Below are 20,948 nucleotides of genomic sequence, written 5' to 3'. Positions count from 1 at the left end.
TCTGATGTTTTAGCAAGTCAGGTCCCGTTAACTTCCGGCCAAAGAGCTAGCGGTTGCTCTGTTTCTGCTGCACCCTGTATCTCAAGCTTTGCAATAACTTCTGCTTCTCCTGCATCAAGTCTTTTTCTGCATGCTGGTGGAAGCCAACCTGCTGTTGCACCGACAACATTATCAGGCGCAAGCAACAACCTTTTCAGTTTTAGCTCCAAACCCAAAGACACTGGCTTATCAGTACTCGAAAAGAGTGCAAAGACCTTTCCTGGTGTTACTGATACAGAATTTGGTGGAATTCCTCGAACTCAAGTTCTAAGTGGAACCTCACTTATTTCTAGCAGTTGGCCAAATCAGTCCCAGTCGTCCTGCTCTTCAACTATCGGAATGAACATTTCTTCCTCATCAGGTTTAGGCAGCTCACCTATTGTAACAACACATACAAATTCCAAATTGTTAATCCCGACTTCATCTTTCCCCATGGGTTCTGGTTTGTCCAGTCCCAGTACTGATGCTGCTGCTACTGCTACTACTTCCTCTCCATTGGCAACGAGCTCTAATGTCTTAGGTTTGAATTCTCAGCCACCAACATTGCCCGCTTCTAGTCTTTTTGCTGCAAGCGCATCTTCTGAAAGTTCTGGATTTGCATTTGCCACACCATTTATATTTAATTCAACATCGAATCTGGCATCTTCTTTTAGTCCTGCTGCTAGTACATCAATTTCTTCCAGACATCCCACATTTGGCTTGCAGAATTCAGCAGTCGGTGTTAGTACATCTGGAGACAATGAGATGAGTATTGAGGAAAGCATGAATGGGGACAATAACCAGTCAGCGGGTAATATGTTTCAACAGTTTGGCCAACCAGGATCAGCAGCTGCACCAGCATTCAGCGCTCCGGCAGCTCAATCTGCTTCACCCTTCTTTCAGTTTGCTAGTAAGCAGAATCCCCCACTTCCGTCGTCGGCTCCACCACAATTTCAACCATCTGGCAGTATGGAGCTCCCTCAAGGAGGGAGTTTTGCCATGGGGAGTGGTGGTGGCGGTGGCGACAAGTCCAGCCGCAGAATAATAAAGGTTCGAAAAGACAAGATGCGGAAAAGGTAGCATGTATTTGGTGTAACAAAACACGAGAGCTGCAGCTGGATGGTGCTACCTGACCAACCAATTTCGGTTTTTTACTCTCTTGGGCCGATGGTGATAAGGCAAGAAGCAAGTTTTTTATGCTGCTTCCATCATTGCTGGAAATTAGATCGCGCTGGAATTATATTTGGTCCATTCGTGGTAAGCACAATTGTTATAAAGCACTTGTGTTGGTTGTCACTTGATTGTGTAAAATAGCTTAGGGTACTTTATTGACTAATTGCTTGATGAAAAGAGCAAACTAACGGTGTGGTGCGTTCTCTCTTTTCGACCAACGTGAAAAAAGTTTGAACTATTCAATTATTTTATTAAACTCTTGAAAATATGGATGCAAGTGAAGGATACTGAAATCTAGAGCACTAACCGATAATTGTTACCTCAAAAATAGTTTGACTTAAAGCCTCAAATGAAAGTGCGGCATATTTACAAGAAGTTGACATTTTGCTTAATGCATTATTATATTTTGCTTAGACGACAAGAGCGTTTGAAGATTTTAATAGCTAGAAACCTTATGGCTCTTTTTGGAAAAAAGGCCAAAGAAAATCCAAGAAATTTCTACAACTCAAAAGCACGGGCACAGTCAAAGCCAATTGCATGAAATGCAATATATCCATTAAATACTACGATGTGACTGCTGCTGCCTTAATTTCCACCCCTATTGCATTGCATGTCAAATCATTTTTGATTCACTATTCTTTTGTTCATTATTAATTGGTAGTATTTTTTTTTGTTTTAAATATAAACTAAAAATAAATAAAAAATTATAAACATATAAAAAAATTATTGAAAAAAATAAAATTGAAAAAAATTTGATAAAGAAATTGATTAAAAAAATTAATAAAAAATTAAAATTAAAAAAAAACAATTGAAAAAAATATAAGTATTATGAAAAAAATAATAAATTAAATTATTAAAAAAATAAAAATAAATAAAATTTATATAAAATTGAAAAATAAAGTATTGATAAAAAATAATAAATTAAATTAATTAAAAAAATAAAAACTAAATAAAATTTATATAAAATTGAAAAATAAAGTATTGATAAAAAATAATAAATTAAATTAATTTAAAAAGTAAAATTAAATAAAATTAACAATATAATTGTACGAGAGTTATTTTTAAATAAAATTAATTAAAAAATTAAAACAAAATAAGAATTAAATGAAATTTAAAAAAAAACAAAAAGGGGAGGTGGTCCAGGTGGAGGCGGTACATGCGTCAGGGAGAGAGAGGGGGAGGTGGAATCATTTTTGATTCACTATTCTTTTCACTTGAATATTAAAAAAAGAAACAGCCATAACGTTGTAAATGAATCACTTCAGGTGAGGAGACGATGAACTCAAGTTGTGTTTGATGCATGCATGCCACACTGCCGCAGACAAGACATCAAAGAAGACGACGATCTCGATCCCAATCCCATCCAAAGTTGGAAGCCTTGTGAATTAAGAAAATAGTAAAAGCTCGGAAGCTTTTGAAACATGGCCGAAAGAGACATGCTTTCGTGTCTTCGCCTTGCACAAAAACTTGCTTCAGCGCATAATTCCAGAAAAAGAAAGACAAAGTACGATTTCCAGCAGAGAAGAGAAGAAGAAGAAGTTTAAGAAGTGGACTACCGCCACCAGCACAACCAAGCAGCTGCCAATTAGTGGCCCATAGTTCAATCTCATGCCATCGGAATTGGACTTCATCATCTCACCTGTCTCTGGAGTACCATTGCTGCTGGAGCTGGCAGTGGTCGGACATGGCGGAGCTTGTAGGTAGAAGGGGAGGAGAGTATTGATCTGGTGGCTGGCTGGGTTCATGCACAGCCCCTGGTTGTCCCTCACGTCCAGTCTCCTCCCTAGCCTGCTCACAAACTCCTCAGAGAAAGAGAGCACCCCGCTGAGCAGGTTCTGACTGAGGTTGAGTTGATCGAGATTAGGAATCGCCTCTAATGTCGTCGAAGGAATTGTGCCATCGAGCTTGTTCCTGTCCAAGGACAGGCTCGTGAGGTTGCTGAGAACACCAAGGAATGTTGGCACATGGCCTGAAAGCCCACAGTCTGAGAGGCCAAGCACCACCAAGCTCTTGATTGTCTTCAGAAACGAAGGGATGGTCGTGCCGATCGGGTTGCTCTCCACGAGGAAGTACTGGACTCGGCTCAAACCTGACAGTTCATCTGGCACGGGGCCTGCCAAGGAGTTGTGACTCAGGTCCAACAAGACCAGCCTCTCCAACCTACCAACCACCGCCGGAATCCTCCCTGAGATCTTATTGTAGCTCAGGTCAAGCTTCTGGAGCCGCCAGAGGTCGCCAATTGACGGAGGGATCTCCCCTTGCAGCCCATTCCAACTCAGGTCGAAAATGGTCAAGCTCGAAAGGCCTCCTCCGAGCTCCACAGGGATGGAGCCGCTGAGATTGTTGTAGCTGAGATCGAGTTGCTCTAATCTTGCGAGCGAGCCGAGCTCCTTCGGGATGGCTCCATGGAGGCTATTCTGTGAGAGGCAGAGGACCCTGAGGCCGTGGAGTGCGCCAAGGGAGGGAGGGATGGTCCCGGAGAGGCCAGGGTTGGATTTGATCACCAGCTGCTCCAAGGCTGAGGCATTGGTGAAGAGGGAAGGAGGGAGGGGCACCGTGTCCTCGGCGAGGAAGCAGCCGAACAAGGAGAGACTCTTGAGATAAGGCAGCTGGAGCAGGGCAGGGGAGAGGCTGGCTGAGTGCTTGCAGGGTGGGGAGGCGACGTCTGGCCCAATGTGGAGCTCGGTGACATGGAGATGTGGATCCTGCTGCTGCAGTACTGGGGGCTCGAGCACCATCTCACACTGAACTCCAGGCCATGGCGTGTCAGTGCAGGGGCGGGGGTGGAGCTGAGCCCAACCGGGGTCTTGCAGCAGGGCACCCATCACCTCAAACAAGGCCAAGAGCTCACCACTCTGCATTCCAGCTGCTGCTGCTGCTCCATCATCCATGGCATGAACCAAGACAAACAAGCAGCAACAGCAAGCAAGGAACTTGGCAAGGCAAGCAGAAGCCATGGATTGTAATATGGAGAGACAGAGCGATTTTATAGGTTCAATTAGAGAGATGGAATGGCTTATTTAATGAAATGGTGGGGCAGCTGGGAAAGCTGACTTGCTCCTTGTCTGAGGACTGAGGGGGAAGCCATGAAATGTCCCGCTTGCTTGAATCTATCACCATCATCGTAGCATCATCATCAAAATCCTTTCTTTCTAGCCCAGCCTTGGGTTCCATGCGCTTGCCTTCCTCGAGCTACAAGGCAGTGGATACGTGAGCGATGGAAGTCCTCTGTAGGAAGAAGAAGATCGATAAGAGTATGCATTCTTTTTCTGTGTTTATCTCTTGATCGATCCCTTTTTTCCGTTTATCTCAAGTCTTGTCAGCCTGCGAGTCAAAAGAGGAAGATGACGTGAAAGCATAGCGAGGAGTGAACTGGAGGACTGGATTGCATTCATACACAATCTCAATCTCTCGAGTCCTTGCGAAAATAATGAGATTTGTAAAATTTTCAACTTTGGGGGTGCTCTTTAAGAAATTTACACAAAGCTAATGGGCTGATGGGCTCCAATTGTACCAATTTAGAATAAGGCCCAATTAAAAACGCGATTTAAATACTGATTCTCAGTAGCCAGTAGCTGATGAATGAGAGAGAGAGAGAGAGAGAGAGAGAGAGAGAGATCTCGACGGAAGAAGGGAGGACGACGAGTCATCGTCTTCATGGCGGGCTCTCGAGGGAGCTCCGGCGATAGCCGTGGAGATCCGTCGGTTATTTCCATCATTGGTAATCCTGCGTTTCCTGTTTCTCATCGTCTGCTCTAAGCATCCGGTTATTTTTCTCATCGTCTACTAGTTTAGGTGTTTGAAAATGAAACAGGTTGTTTTTGGTTTGAAATATTTTTGTTTCTGAGTTTACGATCGAACTAGTCGGATATGAAGAATGAATCGACAAAAATACATTGGTCGTTTTTTGAATCTCAAGTGTTTTGTGATGTTTGCGAGAAGTCGGATGTAGGTGCGAGCAGGTAATGCCCACATTCGGCCTATGTTTAACCTACGAAGAGTGGGAGGTAGGAGGGGAGGAGTGGAGAGAGGAGATCGGAAGGGAAAAAGATTCTTCCTAGGCAGGGGATAGGAGAGAAAAATTAACGTTTCTTCGTCCTGTAGTCCTCGAAGAATGCATCGAACGCCGCTATCTTTATACGTAAATCCAATTTGATCACAGGATTTTGTTTGTAAAGTTTAACTAGGGAGGCGAAGCATATTCGAGGCTCATATTGAGCAAATATAATGCTGGAGATTGTGAAGTGCCTGATCGGCTCCGCCGGAGCCTGTGGCAAATCCACCGGCGAGGACTTCACTGCCGCCCTCCGTTCTATTACACCGATCACCACCGTTGAGTGATTAATCCCTAATTAAACAAAGAAATCGATGATCGTGGGTATTTGGTTTCTATTTTAGGTTCTCATGGATGGAAACTGGAGCTCTCCCTTCCTCAAAGGCTTAGGTTCTATTTAGCCTCCAACCATAGTCTAACCTTTCTAAACCCTCAAATTGAGTGACATTTATATCCACATTATTATGTAATTTTCTTATCACTGACATATATTTTGATAGGGTTTTCAAGTTTTCATTTGAACTTACTTGGTTTCTAAGATTGCAATCTTTTTTTCCCCTGCATTTTCATTTGATTCGATCTATATAGCTATTTCCTTTTTGCTAGGTAGATTATCACTTGGAACATTTTTTATTTTTATTTTTTTCCTTGGCTTTTCATGGATACAACTTATTCATTCTTCTTGTACTTCCTAAGGTCCTTTTAGGCCTTGTTACCTGTAATGTAACAGTATCTAATTGGTGAAGAATTCATGCTCGTATAAATTGCACTAGATAGATTAAGTTTGCCTTCACATATCCTACCATCTAGATTTAGCATACTATCAATGTGCAGGTGGTGGAGTCTGCATGATGAATCCTTCATGGAGAGATGAACAGCATCCATCTTTCATCAATTTTATTTCTTCATTTCTATGTGCAAATTCCTACCGCCTAAATTTCCTTCCGATATCTCCTGTAAGTCTCTCATTGTTTCTTCCTCCTCTTAGTTACACTGATCTGGTAAATCAACTCCCTGTTTCTAGGACCTCATTTTCAACAATGGAGGACTGTCTGTAGCATTCATTTTTGAAACAAATTGGGATCCTATCAGGGTTTCGTCTGTCTTTACCAGGTATATTCAGTTTCTATTTACCCTATTTACTATAGGAAATGAGGTAGGAGTTCTTTGCTGATGAGTTTCTGTGATGTATCTCTCTCAGAGTTGAAGAGCTGAAGAGGCAATTTAGGTTTCTGTATGTTGTTGTTTCAGTTCCAACAAGAGAACAAAATGATTCTTTCAATCATTCATACTTCAGGTAGTTGAACTCTCTTACAATCTCTTTATTACTTATTTGAGTTAACATGAAGGATTTGCACGTTGGTATAAAGGCACAACATAGAACTTGGTAATCCAACTTTTGTGCCTGTGTGTGATCGAGAGATGGGGTTTGAGAAGATTGTGAAGATAGCACATGCTCGTGGAGGTAAAACATTAACCTTTCTTTATTCTTGAGATTGTGTTGTGGTAAGGTTCTGCACTCTTCATAATCTTCAAAAAAAAATTATGTTAGTATGTAAAAGACAAGATGCGATCAACACGATGAAAGATGAGGTTAGTCTGTTTGGGTTCTGATTGATATTTTGTCATATTTTAATACATGGATTCCTCACTTCATCGTTTTGATGAAGCGTAAGCAAGCAGTCCAAGGAATTGATCGATTCTTGAGAGTAGTCACCTCAATACCAGGCATAGATGAACATGACGCAAATGCGGTAATATTCTTTTCCTTTGATTGAAGAAATTTGCATAAGCATGTAGCTATATTAGAGTTTAGATAATGCATGAAATTTTGCTAATCTGATAACTTTCATCAATAAAATTTTAAATAGTAATCTGCCTTATTAAAGAAATATGCTCGAGCATTTAACAAATGCTAATGCATGAACTTTTGAATAGCTATAAAAATATTATAGCTAGTTCATGGTCCTTTTTGATTGTAGCTTGTGCAATCTCTTGGCTCTATTGAAGCAATATCAAAAGCATCCAAAAGCTTTATTCTGGAGACGACAGATCTTTCAGTTGATAAAGCAGAGAGGATTGTAAGTTTTTTCAGGGATCCAAAGTACTATCTCAGTCCCAAAATTAATTAATACTAGGTATGATCTTGCAAACTTGTAGTAGCATATGATACTACTCTCCTTTCCTCGTAGCATAGTTAAGGCTAGTTTTCTTAACATGTATTAACTTTGTTGGAGAGAATCTTTCATTTGGTTTATGCCAAAAAATGCAAGACTGAATTCTCACACCATTTCATCAAAGTCGTGCTCAATGTATTCAAACATAAAATTTCCATGTGGTAAATAAAACTACAATTAAAAATGTTTCGAGTATGTTCAGTTCTGTTATCCCGTCCACCGAGCTTAAAAGAATGGTCATTATTTTAGAATTGAATGCACAAATACCAATTAAATGATATGATAACATACTTGATAGTGTCAAGATTGTCCATTTAATCGCACAATGAAGTGAGTTATCTCTTGCCATTTTAAATTGTTTTGTCTATCAACCATGTACTAGATTACGATCTTCAAATAATCAATAACACTGGGGAAAATCCCCACATGAAGATTCACATTGAACATACTTATTTCAATCCAAAGACTTAAAATATGACAAGGTTCACCCCTCAGACAGGAGAATGATTTGAAATCGTCCAAAGCATAGATCGAGCTACTGAAGCACGATAACAGTTAAAATAGAGTCAGCATTTTGATAGAAGAGTCGCCAACAAAGAAGACAACTGCACTGCAGAGTTGCCATGCTAGGCATGGTTGGTTACAGAGGTTGCATCTGTAAGGCAAAATAAAGCAAAACTTGAAGGATGCTCGTACCCAACTTTGATTCAGATGTAACTAAATGAAACACAAACATGATTCTTTGTATTAGTCATGGCTCATGTATACATACATGCTTGACAACGTCAGTTTAATTCCTACAAGATAGCAACAATTATCGAAACCTTTGAATTTTGCACCCAACTATTTGGTTGAATATATGAATCTTATTCTTCATGGAATTTTATCCAAAGCTATATGTCACTAATGCTAGTACACATTCTTGTATACGAGTTATGTTTGACAAAAAACAAGAGAGGTTGAAACAGGTACATATATTGCAATGCTGAAGACAAGTATGAAATAATAACTTCAAAAACTCCTTCGATATCATTTAAATTTTAAGTAGAGCTTAACATGAAATCAACTAGAATACTGAATTTTCAATTTAAATTCTAACCGAACATAGATGTTATTTAAACAGTTTACATTGTCGTAGTAGAGAAACTCTAATACAATTTGGAAGATCGTGTTTGTTAAACTAGGGTTTCTAATCTTACCTATCAAGTATATTCCATGCGCCGGATGAAATTTAGGGCCAAGAGGGTGAATGTGATAACCAAGAATTTTTCAATGATAATTTTGACAGTGATATGACACTTTGTCTAATAGGTTCCTTTTCCACAGAGAACTAATATTATGTTTTGATTGCTTTGGTAAATTTATGAAGTTGAGTTAATAAGATAATATAAATAATTGTATTTTTGTTTTTTGAATGATTATGTTGGTTTACTCCTCAGCATCTGTTTATCTTATACAATGTGCTAACAAGGATTACATATGCAATTAGTGATATAACTTTGCATAAAAGAAAACAAGACGACACATATAGTACTTCAAATAGTTGAAATAAGCTCGACTCAAAGATGATGATCATAAATTCATCGACTCATCTAGGCACCAAAATATGTATGTGTTGCATGGAAACTCAACAAGAACCATGAAGGACCTATATAATCAGCTGATTTTTAAAATTTTCTCCATTCCAATGCCAAAGCATGCCACTGCCCATTGAAGAAAAAAACTAGCACCTGTATAGGTTTGAATCAGCTATTGAGGGGAAAAGATCCATAAACTAGAAACCTAACATATAGATCTTGATTCACATGTATCACATTGTGGACAGATGAGTTATTAGTACTTAGCTGTGTTTTATACGTGCATATGGTTTTAGTAATTGTGATTTCTATGAACCTCTACTAGTTGACGTAGCAACAAGTATTATATCTCACTTAATATACCGTGATGAATGTGTGCATAAAGATTAATTTTACATCCTTAATCCCTCTTATTTTTCTCTCCACCCTTGTCCGAAAACCTCCCTTAACTGGAACATGCAAACAGGAAGAAGTTACCTTAATAGAATTTATTCAAACACATTCTAAAAATATATAAAGAACATAGACATGTGATGTCAGGCTACAGTAGTTGTTGTTTGAGTGGCTGGCAGGAACAACATTACCCATTATTGGATTCCAAAAACTCTGAGGCTTTTGACGCCTGTCCTAGCCAACCAATTGGTGAACTAGCTAGGAGTTTAGATATATAAAATCCCTAGCAGCCACCCGTCAATTCACTATTAGTTTTTTCTTGTTAGAAAATATTCGGTTACCAAAGTTATGGGGATGAATCAAACACATGCAGCCTCGAGAATGGCAGGCAGGCAGGCAGCCACAATCAAAAGCACTTGGGAAAGGAGAACAACAATGTCGGAGGAAAAGACAAGGTCGTTGGATTAAAATAATAGTGTTATAGATGAACTTTTAATTTCTTAAGCAGCTAGCTGAGATCACTTACCATTTGTGGATCGTTCAGCTCTTCCTTTTCCCCTTCATGTCTGATTGCCGATAGCCATCCCCATAGTAGAGCTGCAGACGACCGTCAAGTCCTGCCGGAAAATGATGATTCTCCCCGTTGGTAGGAGTAGCAGCCGAACCTGCAGCAGTGCCGAAGAAGAATTGAAGGTTCGATCCGTCGACTGTAGAAGAGAGCCTCTGCAGATGGTTGTGCTGCTGAGGCAACTGAGCTGGTGAATTGGACTGAAGGGTCCCCCTATTGAAACCCACGAAACCAGAGGAGGAAATTGAGAAGTTGAGGTTGTAGTCCCCTGTGGCCGCCACCGCCGAGGAAGGGAAGAAATGGTCCTGCAAGAAGGAGAATTGCTGCATTTCTTGATTGTCACTAGTGGAAACAATGTTAAAGGGAAGCATTCCCAATGAAGAGTTGTTTCCCAAGTGAGGTTGATTCGAAAACCCGGCCGGCAGCTGGTGACTTTTCTGAGACTGGGGGAAGAGACCAGCTTGGCCGAAGTAATCCGCCGTCGAGATTTGCTTCTGGAGGCAGTTATGGCTAGAATTCTCGCCGCCGTCTGCAGCAACACTAGTTACGTTGTTGTTGGACCCGTTGCTGCCGCCGCCGGTGAGAAGTTCAGTGAAAGAGGTCTGAGAACTCAGATTCTGGTGAGGGGAGGCATCGATGTGGCCACTGCCACCTCTATCCTTCTCTTTGTCCTTCGCGGCTCGCTCTCGCGCTCGTTCCCTGGCCATGGTGCGGCTCTCGGAGCGTGAGAGTGACAAGACCGAGCCTTTGCTGGTGTCCGAGGTACTGCTGCACCCGGATTTGGTCGAAGGATGCTGCTGCTGGCTATGCTTGTAGGTTGGCTCGACGTCTGGATTGGTCTTCACGGCGTCTTCCCCCATAGGATAAGGCAGCTTGGGGAAGCCGTTGAGGGGAGGTAACTCATTGATAGGAGCCGCCGCCGCCTTAATCAGCCACTCGATAGCCTTGCTCGGCTGATCGTAACCGAGACGGTCCTGGAGATCATAAAACTGGATTGCAGTGGATACGGAGAGGCGAACTCGCCGGTCTCGGAGGCCCTTAGCGGTATAGACTTTGCTGTGCCGATCTTTTCCTCCGGAGGCGCGGGAAACCCGAAAGATCCTCGAAGACGGGTGGTGCTGCCAGGGAGCAATGCGGGCGGCGACTCTCTTCTCGCCTTCCTCCTCGTCCTCGTCTTGGCGCTCCTTGCGCCCTATCTTTGACGTTAGGCTGCAGCCATTTCCCACCGCGACCCGGGACCGTTTGCAGCCTTGGTTATTCTCCTCCATTGCCATCTCGCTCTCGTCCCTCTTCCGGTCCAAGATCCAGTCTTATCTCCCACCTCCCGATCTCCTTCCTTGAAAACGGCGACTGCGAAGGGAGCTGTGTCAGCTCTGGGCCTCTAGGGTTTCTGAGAGTCCGCGGAAGCTCGTCCTTTAGCATTGATTACGAGTTCACAGTTGCAGTAATACTTGTGAGAACAAAAGAAAAAGAAATCGAGTAAAAAGGTTAGACCTTTGCTGTAGCCGGCAATCGGCTGCTCTTGACTTGCTCCTCTCTCTCTCTCTTTCTTCTGGCTGCGGTCGCCAGAAATCAGCCTTGCCGTCTGCAACACAGCAGCACCGGCTGCAACAAGGGCAAAGTATGAATTCCGTGAACGTAGACATTAAAAAAAAGACGAAACAAAAGGCAGCAGCGACCTTTAATCCTTCGCTGCAGCTTTAAAACCAAAATCAAACGAGACTCGGTAAAAAAAAAAAAAGAAGCAAAAAAGCAACCGAGCAAAAGCAAAAGCAAAAGCAAAGCGAACGAAAAGAAAGAAGAAGAAGAAAAAAAAGAGAGGCTCACAAAGCCAATAGAACCTGGTTGTTGAAATCTCAGCAATTACTCATCAAACTTTAGTCTTTTCCGCCAAGAAAATCTCCTCTCCTTCCGATCTAATGCTGCCGCGCCCCAAAACTCCCAGATCTACCCACTCAACTCCGGCGAACCAAGAAATTCCTCTCTCAAAATCACTCCTCCACAGATTCGAAGCAATCCTGCCTGGGTCGACCTACATTCTTCCCGCCTGACTCCGGACATGCTACTCCGACAAATGCCGTCCTTTTCCCGTGCCGCTACACCCGTTTCAGACAGAAATCCTCCATTCCCCTCTTCTCTCTCCTTCGCAATCTCCTCCTCCGCGCGTGAGAAGAGCAGCAGCGACGACGTGGTCTACGGTGACTAGCTAGTGAGTGAGGATCTAGAGCCCGCGGAGGCGTAGGGGCCGTGGGGAACCGGGCTTATCTCCTCGCTGAATCCTAGTTTAATCCACCCGAGAAAGGAGACGAGGGACGGAGAGCGATTGGCGAGGGCTCGCTTACCGAAACCCTAGGCGTTCCCACTCCAGCAAAGTCCGTGCTTATCGGGAAAGATAGCAGACACACCGCCGTCTCTCCTCTCCGGCATTTTATACTGCGGACGCCCTTTCTTCCCACGCACGATCCCGCCCTCGCACCGACACCGAGCACCCTTTCCTCCAATCCCTTCCCTCCACGCTACGGAGCAACCCGACTCTTTTCGCCCTCATTCGACAACATCGCTGACTCGGTGTCCCATGCTTCGTTGTGATTTTACTCTCCCGGTACTTCCACGCGTTACGTTCTTATCGGAGGGACGACAGATGCGTTCCCTCTCTATGCAGGTATTCATGCGGGTAAATGACAAACAGAGTAGGCGAGGATGTACAGAAAAAACAGAAGTAAATCATCTTTAAAAATATTAAAGGGTAAAAATTAAAGGAAGGTTTGATCGTTAGACAGAACGTTTCTTTATTTAATTAAAGTCCGATGACATATCCCATTTAAAGTAAATTATTCGAAATAATTCTAAATCAGATTTTAAGATAGTAGATTGTGATAGCTATTTGCTATTTTTCTACCCTTTGACAATATTCATTTGTTATTATAGAGTCATCTTAATTTATTTTACTCATTAAAATATTATTTTAATTAGACTATTACTCTTCATTCAATAAATAAGATCAATAAAAGATATGCTATTTTAATATTTTACTCATTAAAATATTATAATAATTTTTGACTAAATTGATAAATAATTTTTTTATGCAAATACTATTTCACGAATAACAATTTTGATTAAATTAAAATAATTGATATTTTCTCAACATTGCAACAGCACGAGTTCAAAAAAGTGTTAACAAGAGTACTACTTGCCACATGTCTCATATTTATGGCTAATTAAGTACCTCGATGAGTTAATTAATGGTTTGACTCGATAGTTTTCGAGTGGGAATCAAGTTGATGACTTGGTAGAATTTATTAGACAACAGTCACAATACAACACTATGAATTATGCTTCGGCATCAGAATTGTTAAGAGTGGTTTTCTCAAAAGAATAAAGAACGAACTGTTTGGTGCAACTCAATGAATGACCTTTATGCTCCTTTGCATGTGAACTCTGAATGTTCTTACTCGATCGTGCCACAAAATCAAACGCTCCCCTTTATTTTTCTTCTAAAAACAGATTGTTTCTTTACTTTCCAAGAACAATATATAACGAAAGCATTAGACCTCCTACAGATATGTTCGATCATTGATGGCATGTTTCATGCTTCAATTTGAGAAAAAGTGCGAGTAGAAATTGACATAGGAAAGTTTTCAAAGTCACTATCGTATTTAACTTTACTCTTCACTAGTCTGCTCTTTTTGTTAAGAGTTAGTTAACATTTATAAGACACTATCCCTTGGGTGAAACTCCAACTGAAAATGTCTTATAAAGTGATGACCATCCGATCGGTGATAAAAAATATTGTATGGTTTGAACTAGGGGTGTAAAATAACAAAATCAAATTGAATAATATGAAAATATTGATATTTGAGTTTGAATTTAAAAAATATATATATATACATTAAACATGTACTCAAAATTGATAATTTCAAATACGAATCAAATATTGTCCACAAAACAGAGTCGATTCGTTTGCGTTTGCAGGCCCTAGTCCGAACCCTCCTTTTAGCATCCTCTTTTTTTTTCTAACCAAAAGGGCAAATGCATGATGCTGCCATGTTGCTCACTAAAAGCAAGTTTTGTGGAGGTGGAAGGCATAAGTGAGATGAGATACACAGCGGACGAAGCCACTCAGAGACAGTGGAGGAGGAGGAGGGACCCTACATGCATCCCTTCCTTCTCCTTCTCTTTAGCTCCCAAATTGCACTGCAACTAACTGCAAGGAAGGAAGGAAGGAAGGAAATAGGAGAAATAGGGACAGATGGGGATGCAAGAGATGAGATCCTCTGTCCCGAAATTATTGTGTCCCTATGTCGCAGTACCGATTGGACGGCTATGATATTTTTATGATGTACACTACATCTTTAAAATATGATTTAATTCATTCGATCGACGCTGCAATGCATCCCTTCTCCTTCTCCTTCTCCTTCATCATGATTCATTGCCTGTGGCAATTTACAAACCTCCTGCTGCTGCAGCAGGCAGCAGGCGGCAGCATTTGGTTGGACTTTTGCATGGCCCTTGCCCCTCTGTGTCCGAACTGCGCCAAACGGCTGCTGCTCAAATGGGGCACGCAGGGTTAGTTGACGCAGGGATTGCCATTTGTCCCATGAAAAACAAACAAACAAACAAACAGTCGATTACAATTTTCTCATCTACGCAAATTTGTGTGTGCCATTTTTTATTATCGTGATCAAGTACAAGTAATATTTGTCCTTGTATTGCTTGCATCATTAGAATAATTTAGATTATAAGCCGTGGCTGTGAAAACAGAATCTTCCAGGATAATTTGAGTAAATATATTAACGTGTCCAGAGCTTGGCACAGCGCGCCATGTGTCAGAATATTAAAGTGTGGGCAAGGATTAGGTGTTAATAGTTAAATTTAAGGATAAGCTCATCAATTGACTGACGATGGGTTATTTAAGAGGGAGGCTATTTCGGTCTTTTTGCCGTATATATATACGTGGACCGCCCCCACGATCGCCACGTTTCCAGCAGTTACTGGATGCCCTCGGGGCACGTTTCGGAGCCCTGTTGGTCGATGCAAAGATAGATAATCCAATCTATCTGCTGACCTTTTTTAATTTATTCATCTAAATCTTAAATCTAATGGAATAAGAATTAAATTTTTAAACGTATATTTTCGATGAATAATTAATTGAGTGGGAAATATACCTTGTTAATCAAGATGAACAAACACTCCCGCAATGTGACGCCAAGTTTTCCAGCGCACTCCGAAACAAATCTACGGAAACAGACAGCACAATTTGCACGTCATAATTAACCGTTCTCATATTCTTATCACCATGTGAAAGATACAGGACTAACATCCAAATAAGTAAGTTGAGATCTCGAGATAGAAGAGACAGGAAGCCACCTTCAATGAGCTGCCATTGCACCCGAGCTCCAAAATTTGATGGGAACGTGATGCATAATGTGCTGCACAGTTCATCCCTGTCGAGACCTTCAAACATGAGCTTCAATCTCAAGGGGCACAAAGTAATTTCTCTAGTTGGTCTCCATGTGAATTAACTAATGTTATTTTTCATGTTCCAGTACAAGAGAGTAGGATCGCCTTGAGGCCTGCAAGCAACAAAATAGGAAAAGATAAAATAGATAAGCAACGACCAACTTCCTCCTAATCTGAAGAAGCTCTGACATGTGAAATTGAAGATGATTAACCTAATTTGCTATCTGATGGACATTTTAACGACGACAGTATGTTCGGTATAAGTTACCTTGGGAATTTCACATGAAGCAGTGCAAACGCAATTGCCAGGAAAACACAGATGATTCCAGTCACCATACAGGCTATCCCGAGGAAACTGTTTTTGCCTCCTAGCCAATTTTGGGTTGTAAGGATCAGCTTCTTCTTACCCCCAAAACTGTAAGTGTTGTAGTTATTAAGAATGTGTACTTCGAGACTGTCATCTGCTACGAGATCCTCTTCGATAACGCCATAAAGCTTCCTGAACTTGGGAAGAGCAGCTGTGCGCATCCAAACTATGAGATCCTCTTGCTCGCTAAGCTATTTGGAAGAAACTAATGATGGTGAGACACCTGAGTTACATGATGAAGAAAGCATGCGCAGAAATTATTTGAGTTATCAACATACTGGAACATCTGGATCAAGATTGCCTCCTCCAATTAAGCTTCCATTCTGAAAATTGAAAGGATATACATTTCTCCCAAACTTGTGCTGTTGATCACTGACCCATGCTATGTTTTTCCTGTTAACTTTCATCTCTACAGTCTCACGCACAAAGGTGTAAGAATCATTGAACAAACTCCAGGCGACTAAACCACAAGGAACAATTGGGAGACCGCCATTATACTCTTCCGGTTTGCATGAACTAGTGTGCTTGTATTCCAATCCATGCAGAAGCTGCTTATCACATCTACTTTTTACGTACCTAGAATAGTAATTATAAATTTGGTCACAAATTGATTTGAAGAGTTGAAATGATGAAATAGAAGAAATCAGAAGGTTGCTAAGATGCTCTCACCGTCGATGATTCTGATAATAGTTATCAAGTTCATAATAAACATATATCGGTGCTTTCATATGCTTCTGAACCTGCAATGAACTTGAACTTTCAGTGAAAATAGCAAAAGGGAAACTAGAATGTAAATATATCCAACCGCAGAATCATTTTATTTTTTGGCATGGATATTAAGGTATCAAGATTTAATCTGCAGGTTCTCAACAATCATTGATAACACACCAAAAAAAGTGTTGAAATAGAATTTCAAGTTCACAAATGATCATACTATTGCAGTTTGAGTGCAGTCCCTAGGAGGCAATTAGGCACAATACCTAATGCCAAGGATACTTTTAAAATTTTGGCAACGGCTTCTGTAGATTGAAATAAGGTTGGCCGTTTACTAAAATATCTTCTTTGTTGCTAATCTTTTCAATATAACTTTGGAAGTTAAATTCCGCAAGAAACTTCTTTTAAAGAAATATTTTAGCATGCAAGCATGCTTATCATGAGTCTCTTAAAATAGGCACACAGGTAGATATTTACATAAACTTTTGGGGAATATCTAATATTTTATTTGTACAATAAGTTATGCTCAATTTTATATAGAGTTAAGCAGTAAACATTTGACTAACAAAAGAACCTATTTTACCTTAAAGGTGTCTTCCTTCTTGACTCTTTTGACTCCTTAGTGGTATCTTACCCCTTACTGTCTTCTAGGTTATTCCAAGCAACAAAATGATTATACACTGTTATATTATTAGACTGCCAAAAGACTGGTATAGGAAATTTCAAACCGTGCATCAAAGGAAAATGCGACTATAGAGCCAACTTTGACCTTCTTAATTCAAGTGGACACTGACTAGTTTTCAGTTTCACTTGCGTATTGTTGAAGCAACAGTTTATAATGCATGATTTACATGGAGAATTGATTGATATCTCAGTTTAACATAAATTAGTTAAGCTAATGCCTATTCAATGTTGAGTGAATTATTATGCATTCTTTGAATCGAAAAACAATGAAGAACAGCTACTTCAACTTACAATTCTTTTCATATTATTTACAGGTTACATTTTTTTCCCCAAAAAGTAGTTAACATTTGTTTTACCTCAGAATTTTAAAATCATTCACGCACTTTGTCATCATAGAGCATTCATCTCTAGTGACTTGACAGAAAACCTCATTCACTTCATTGTTCAATTATTTGGAATATTCCTTACTCCATAAATATCTTGTTTGGAACACCTTCAAATTCCATTTACTGGTCAATGTTATATCAATCATGTTTTTTGTATGAAGAATAAGCTTACATCAGGGTCACATAAAGATCACACATGTTCATGCCACCTACTGTAATTTTCCAATATAAACAATTGGGAAGGCATAAAATTCACCTTTATTAGACGATCACACTTCTTCGTAATCAAACTGTTCTTGATATAAGCTACTTTGTTGCTTCTATAAGTCTCAGGAACACATTCTACATCATACCGCTCTACAATTTCCACAACCTGCAGAATTAGAAAAAAAAAGCCAGCTCCTTAAGATCAAAGTATCACATTGATACACAAACATCTAGGTCTATCCTGAGAAGAATTCAAGTTCTATACACACGCTTTCTGAAGCACGAAGACACACTAGGCCAGTTGGTATGAATAAAACACCAGTAACCAGAAATATTGCAATAACCTGAAAAGGCAACCAAACATAAAAAGAATGAGAAAAAATAATCAGAAGCAGGGGAGGTTTTGTTGCAATATCATTTAAACTTCCATCAAAAGTTTTCATCTCACCCAAGCTGGCGTTAGTTGTGGCCTACAAGCTGGAAGATTTTGCTGGGTGAATTTATAAAATGCTGTCAATTTCAAAAAGAAAAATTTTAAAAATAGATCAATAGCAAGATTATTTACTAAATAAATTCTTTTTCTAGGGGACAGCTTTTTAATGCATAAACCAGAAGTCAATAAAAACAGAAATGAGGACTGAATTAGGCAGACTAATTGAAGACCATAATGGATAAGTTTTTAAAACAAAATATTACATGTCTCTTGCAGCTCACTCATCTGCCTCATTTTAGAGGTCATTAAAACATAAATTTAGTTGTAATATCTGAAAATCAATTCAGTTTATGCTGGGAATACCAATTATGGATGCTACTTATTTAATAAGATAACTAATGATGAAATATACAAAAATAAAGCATTTGAATATATTTTTCATTAGTTTTATAAAATTTACAATAGATTCCATGGATAGCTATTTTGTTGGGTTAAGGAGAGAAATATCGAATAAATATATTAATGTGATAAGAAACATAATAATGTTGATAATAGCTACTAGTGTTGGAGCAATTGAAGTCTAATAAATAATTTTTTCTATAGTTGTATCTGTACATCAGAGGAGAGTCCTAAATGCCTATCTTTTTGAACTAACATTAATGAACTTAACAATTGTTTTCAAAATAAATATCCTTGCTATAGATTATTTAAAGATGAATTGTGTAAATGATGGAGTATGAAAAAGAATGAACTCAAAACGCGAATTATGAAGAGAAGCTTTAACTCATACATAACTAAAATCGAAATACAAAATGTAGTTTTCATAATAATAAAAGAAGCAGGGAATTGTAAAGTGGACATTTATAACTAAGAGTTTTAGACATCTTAGATCTATTATTCAATAAAAAGAAGATATCCATGATCATATCATGAATAGAGTGGATGGTTAAACGAAGTCTTGGTGTGATCAAAATGTGACTCAAAAGCCAATATCAAGTTCACAGTAAGAGAAATAGAAAAGAAAAAGGAAAAAAACATCAAGTTATTTTGTTTACTTGTTGATTATTTACTTCTGATTCCATCCAAATTAACTAGAAGAATGGGATATAAAGTAAAAAAGATATTACAATTCATTTCTTTCTTTCCATTTCAGTTTGGAATAGTCATTTTTCTCCCATTTCTTCTCCTCTAAGTAAACAAAACATCCAAGAATATATTTACAAGATAATGATATAACCTGTCATACTTTACATATGTGAGTAATAACAGTTTGATGGCAAAACATACAAAAAAGTAATCTGACAGAGATAATAATACTAAAAATAATATGCGAGGTTACTAGAAAAAAAGATAAAATAAACAATACTACTATCTCAAAACAATTAAGTGCAGCTGCAAGCGAGGAAAATAACAGAAAAAATAGGTTACAATTATACGGACATATTCAAAGAAAAATAATGAATTTATTGTTAAATAAGTCCAATAGATTACAGTTGAAGGAAAATCCCAGCGCATCAAAAGATAATCCCTCGACAGCACAAAATTCGTCAGTGGTAAGGGGAAACGTTACCTCTGGACTGCAGTGGAGGGTGGTGGTGCACTTGCGTTCCTCCGGAGGACGCTGACGTACAGCCTGCCTCCATTTCCATCAATTGCGCAGCTGAATCCTTATCCAACGAGATCCAAATCAATCCCTGCTATGCCGATTTCATCGCTAACTAATGCAGCAAAAAGGATGCGGAAACCCCTGATCGCTCGTTCACTTCGAAGGATCCCGATTTGCTAGTCGAGGACCCGAGCCGGCGTAGTCGCGACGCGATGAGTTCCGTCAATTAAGGTTGGGCGAAATGGGTAAAAAAAGGAAGGCTGGGCGAAATGGGAAAAAAAGAAGGCAGAAACTCAAAAATGTACCAAACGTTTTTTTTTTTTCTGAGAAAAATCCCTAAATACAATTTTTATATGCAATTCCCTTATTCAAAAATCTTTATTTCCATTCCAAGCTTGATTGGCTTCCATTCTCATATCTTTATTAAATTATGGGTAATTTTACCTGTAGTCCCCCAGTCAAATATTTTTACCTAATTGCTCATGATATTTTTAGGTACAAAAAGTCTAAAAATCAGTATAAATCCTCTTAAATTGAGTATATTAACTTAAAATCTAGTATATTTTCTATCAAATTGAGTACGATTCTTTTTTCACCTCAAAATATACTCAATTTTAATTTAATGTGCTGAATTTAATAGGAATTATACTCATTTTTAGACTATTTGTACCGAAAAATATGAGGGTTAATTTTGATAGAAAATATACTCGATCCTAGTATAGAGTACTAGATTATAGTGTAAAGTGCTGAATTTAACATGAATTATACTTATTTTTAGACTTTTTATACCTAAAAAATAAGAGGGACAATTTTGATAGAAAAATACTCAATTTTTAATATAAAGTACTGACTTTAAGAATAATTATACTCATTTTTGGACTTTTTGTACTCAATTTTGGAATTTTTGTACCTAAAAAATTTGAGGGGCAATTTAGGCATCAATATTTGCATGAGGGAGTTGAAACAAGTAATACTTTGTATGCAGGAAGTGGAAACAAAATTTTTTGGACATGGGTATTGCATGCAAAGTTAACATTTTGATTGAGGATTTTTCTCTAATTTACCGTTAAATTATCCCCCACAAATTCCTATTTAATATAATTTTTTAAAAAAATTTAGCATCATTTAAAA

At 39.1% G+C, this 20,948-nt stretch overlaps 4 protein-coding genes across 9 annotated transcripts; 1 reads left to right on the top strand and 3 right to left on the bottom strand.

The window, feature by feature from the left end:
* Positions 1-2,663: 2,663 nt before the first annotated feature.
* On the bottom strand, positions 2,664-4,156 carry LOC121987173 (receptor like protein 29-like). Its single transcript, XM_042541066.1, has one exon. The coding sequence runs from the start codon at positions 4,146-4,148 to the stop codon at positions 2,664-2,666; it is 1,485 nt and encodes a 494-aa protein (XP_042397000.1). The 5' UTR covers positions 4,149-4,156.
* A 616-nt stretch (positions 4,157-4,772) lies between these two features.
* Positions 4,773-7,545, top strand: LOC121986430 (protein PARTING DANCERS homolog). Its single transcript, XM_042540384.1, has 8 exons — positions 4,773-4,912; positions 6,080-6,201; positions 6,270-6,358; positions 6,447-6,542; positions 6,616-6,710; positions 6,798-6,838; positions 6,916-6,999; positions 7,228-7,545. Exons 1-8 carry the CDS (start codon positions 4,774-4,776, stop codon positions 7,375-7,377), a joined length of 816 nt encoding a protein of 271 aa, XP_042396318.1. The 5' UTR covers position 4,773; the 3' UTR covers positions 7,378-7,545.
* Positions 7,546-7,777: 232 nt separating this feature from the next.
* On the bottom strand, positions 7,778-12,399 carry LOC121986428 (transcription factor TCP24-like). Of its 4 annotated transcripts, none has more exons than XM_042540381.1 (4): positions 11,788-12,399; positions 11,455-11,565; positions 9,919-11,373; positions 7,778-8,077 (listed from the first exon to the last, which is right to left on the bottom strand). In XM_042540381.1, the coding sequence occupies exon 3, from the start codon at positions 11,232-11,234 to the stop codon at positions 9,933-9,935; it is 1,302 nt and encodes a 433-aa protein (XP_042396315.1). In that variant the 5' UTR covers positions 11,235-11,373; positions 11,455-11,565; positions 11,788-12,399; the 3' UTR covers positions 7,778-8,077; positions 9,919-9,932. The 4 variants fall into 4 exon arrangements, with proteins under 4 accessions (XP_042396315.1, XP_042396317.1, XP_042396314.1 ...); XM_042540383.1 differs by having other exon boundaries at positions 9,919-11,350; XM_042540380.1 differs by having other exon boundaries at positions 11,802-12,398.
* A 1,391-nt stretch (positions 12,400-13,790) lies between these two features.
* LOC121986427 (putative ALA-interacting subunit 2) lies at positions 13,791-20,077 on the bottom strand. 3 transcript variants are annotated; one of them, XM_042540378.1, is made up of 10 exons: positions 19,782-20,077; positions 18,227-18,288; positions 18,048-18,122; positions 17,828-17,944; positions 16,457-16,527; positions 16,066-16,363; positions 15,689-15,978; positions 15,328-15,533; positions 15,126-15,195; positions 13,791-14,504 (listed from the first exon to the last, which is right to left on the bottom strand). In XM_042540378.1, the coding sequence occupies exons 1-8, from the start codon at positions 19,858-19,860 to the stop codon at positions 15,479-15,481; spliced, it is 1,047 nt and encodes a 348-aa protein (XP_042396312.1). In that variant the 5' UTR covers positions 19,861-20,077; the 3' UTR covers positions 13,791-14,504; positions 15,126-15,195; positions 15,328-15,478. The 3 variants fall into 3 exon arrangements, with proteins under 3 accessions (XP_042396312.1, XP_042396313.1, XP_042396311.1); XM_042540379.1 differs by having other exon boundaries at positions 13,791-14,501; XM_042540377.1 differs by having other exon boundaries at positions 13,791-15,195.
* Between the last annotated feature and the right edge of the window lie 871 nt (positions 20,078-20,948).

This window comes from Zingiber officinale, chromosome 5B (genome assembly GCF_018446385.1).
Source record: "Zingiber officinale cultivar Zhangliang chromosome 5B, Zo_v1.1, whole genome shotgun sequence".
Classification (NCBI taxonomy): Eukaryota; Viridiplantae; Streptophyta; class Magnoliopsida; order Zingiberales; family Zingiberaceae; genus Zingiber; species Zingiber officinale.
This window is presented reverse-complemented; position numbering and strand designations above follow the sequence as displayed.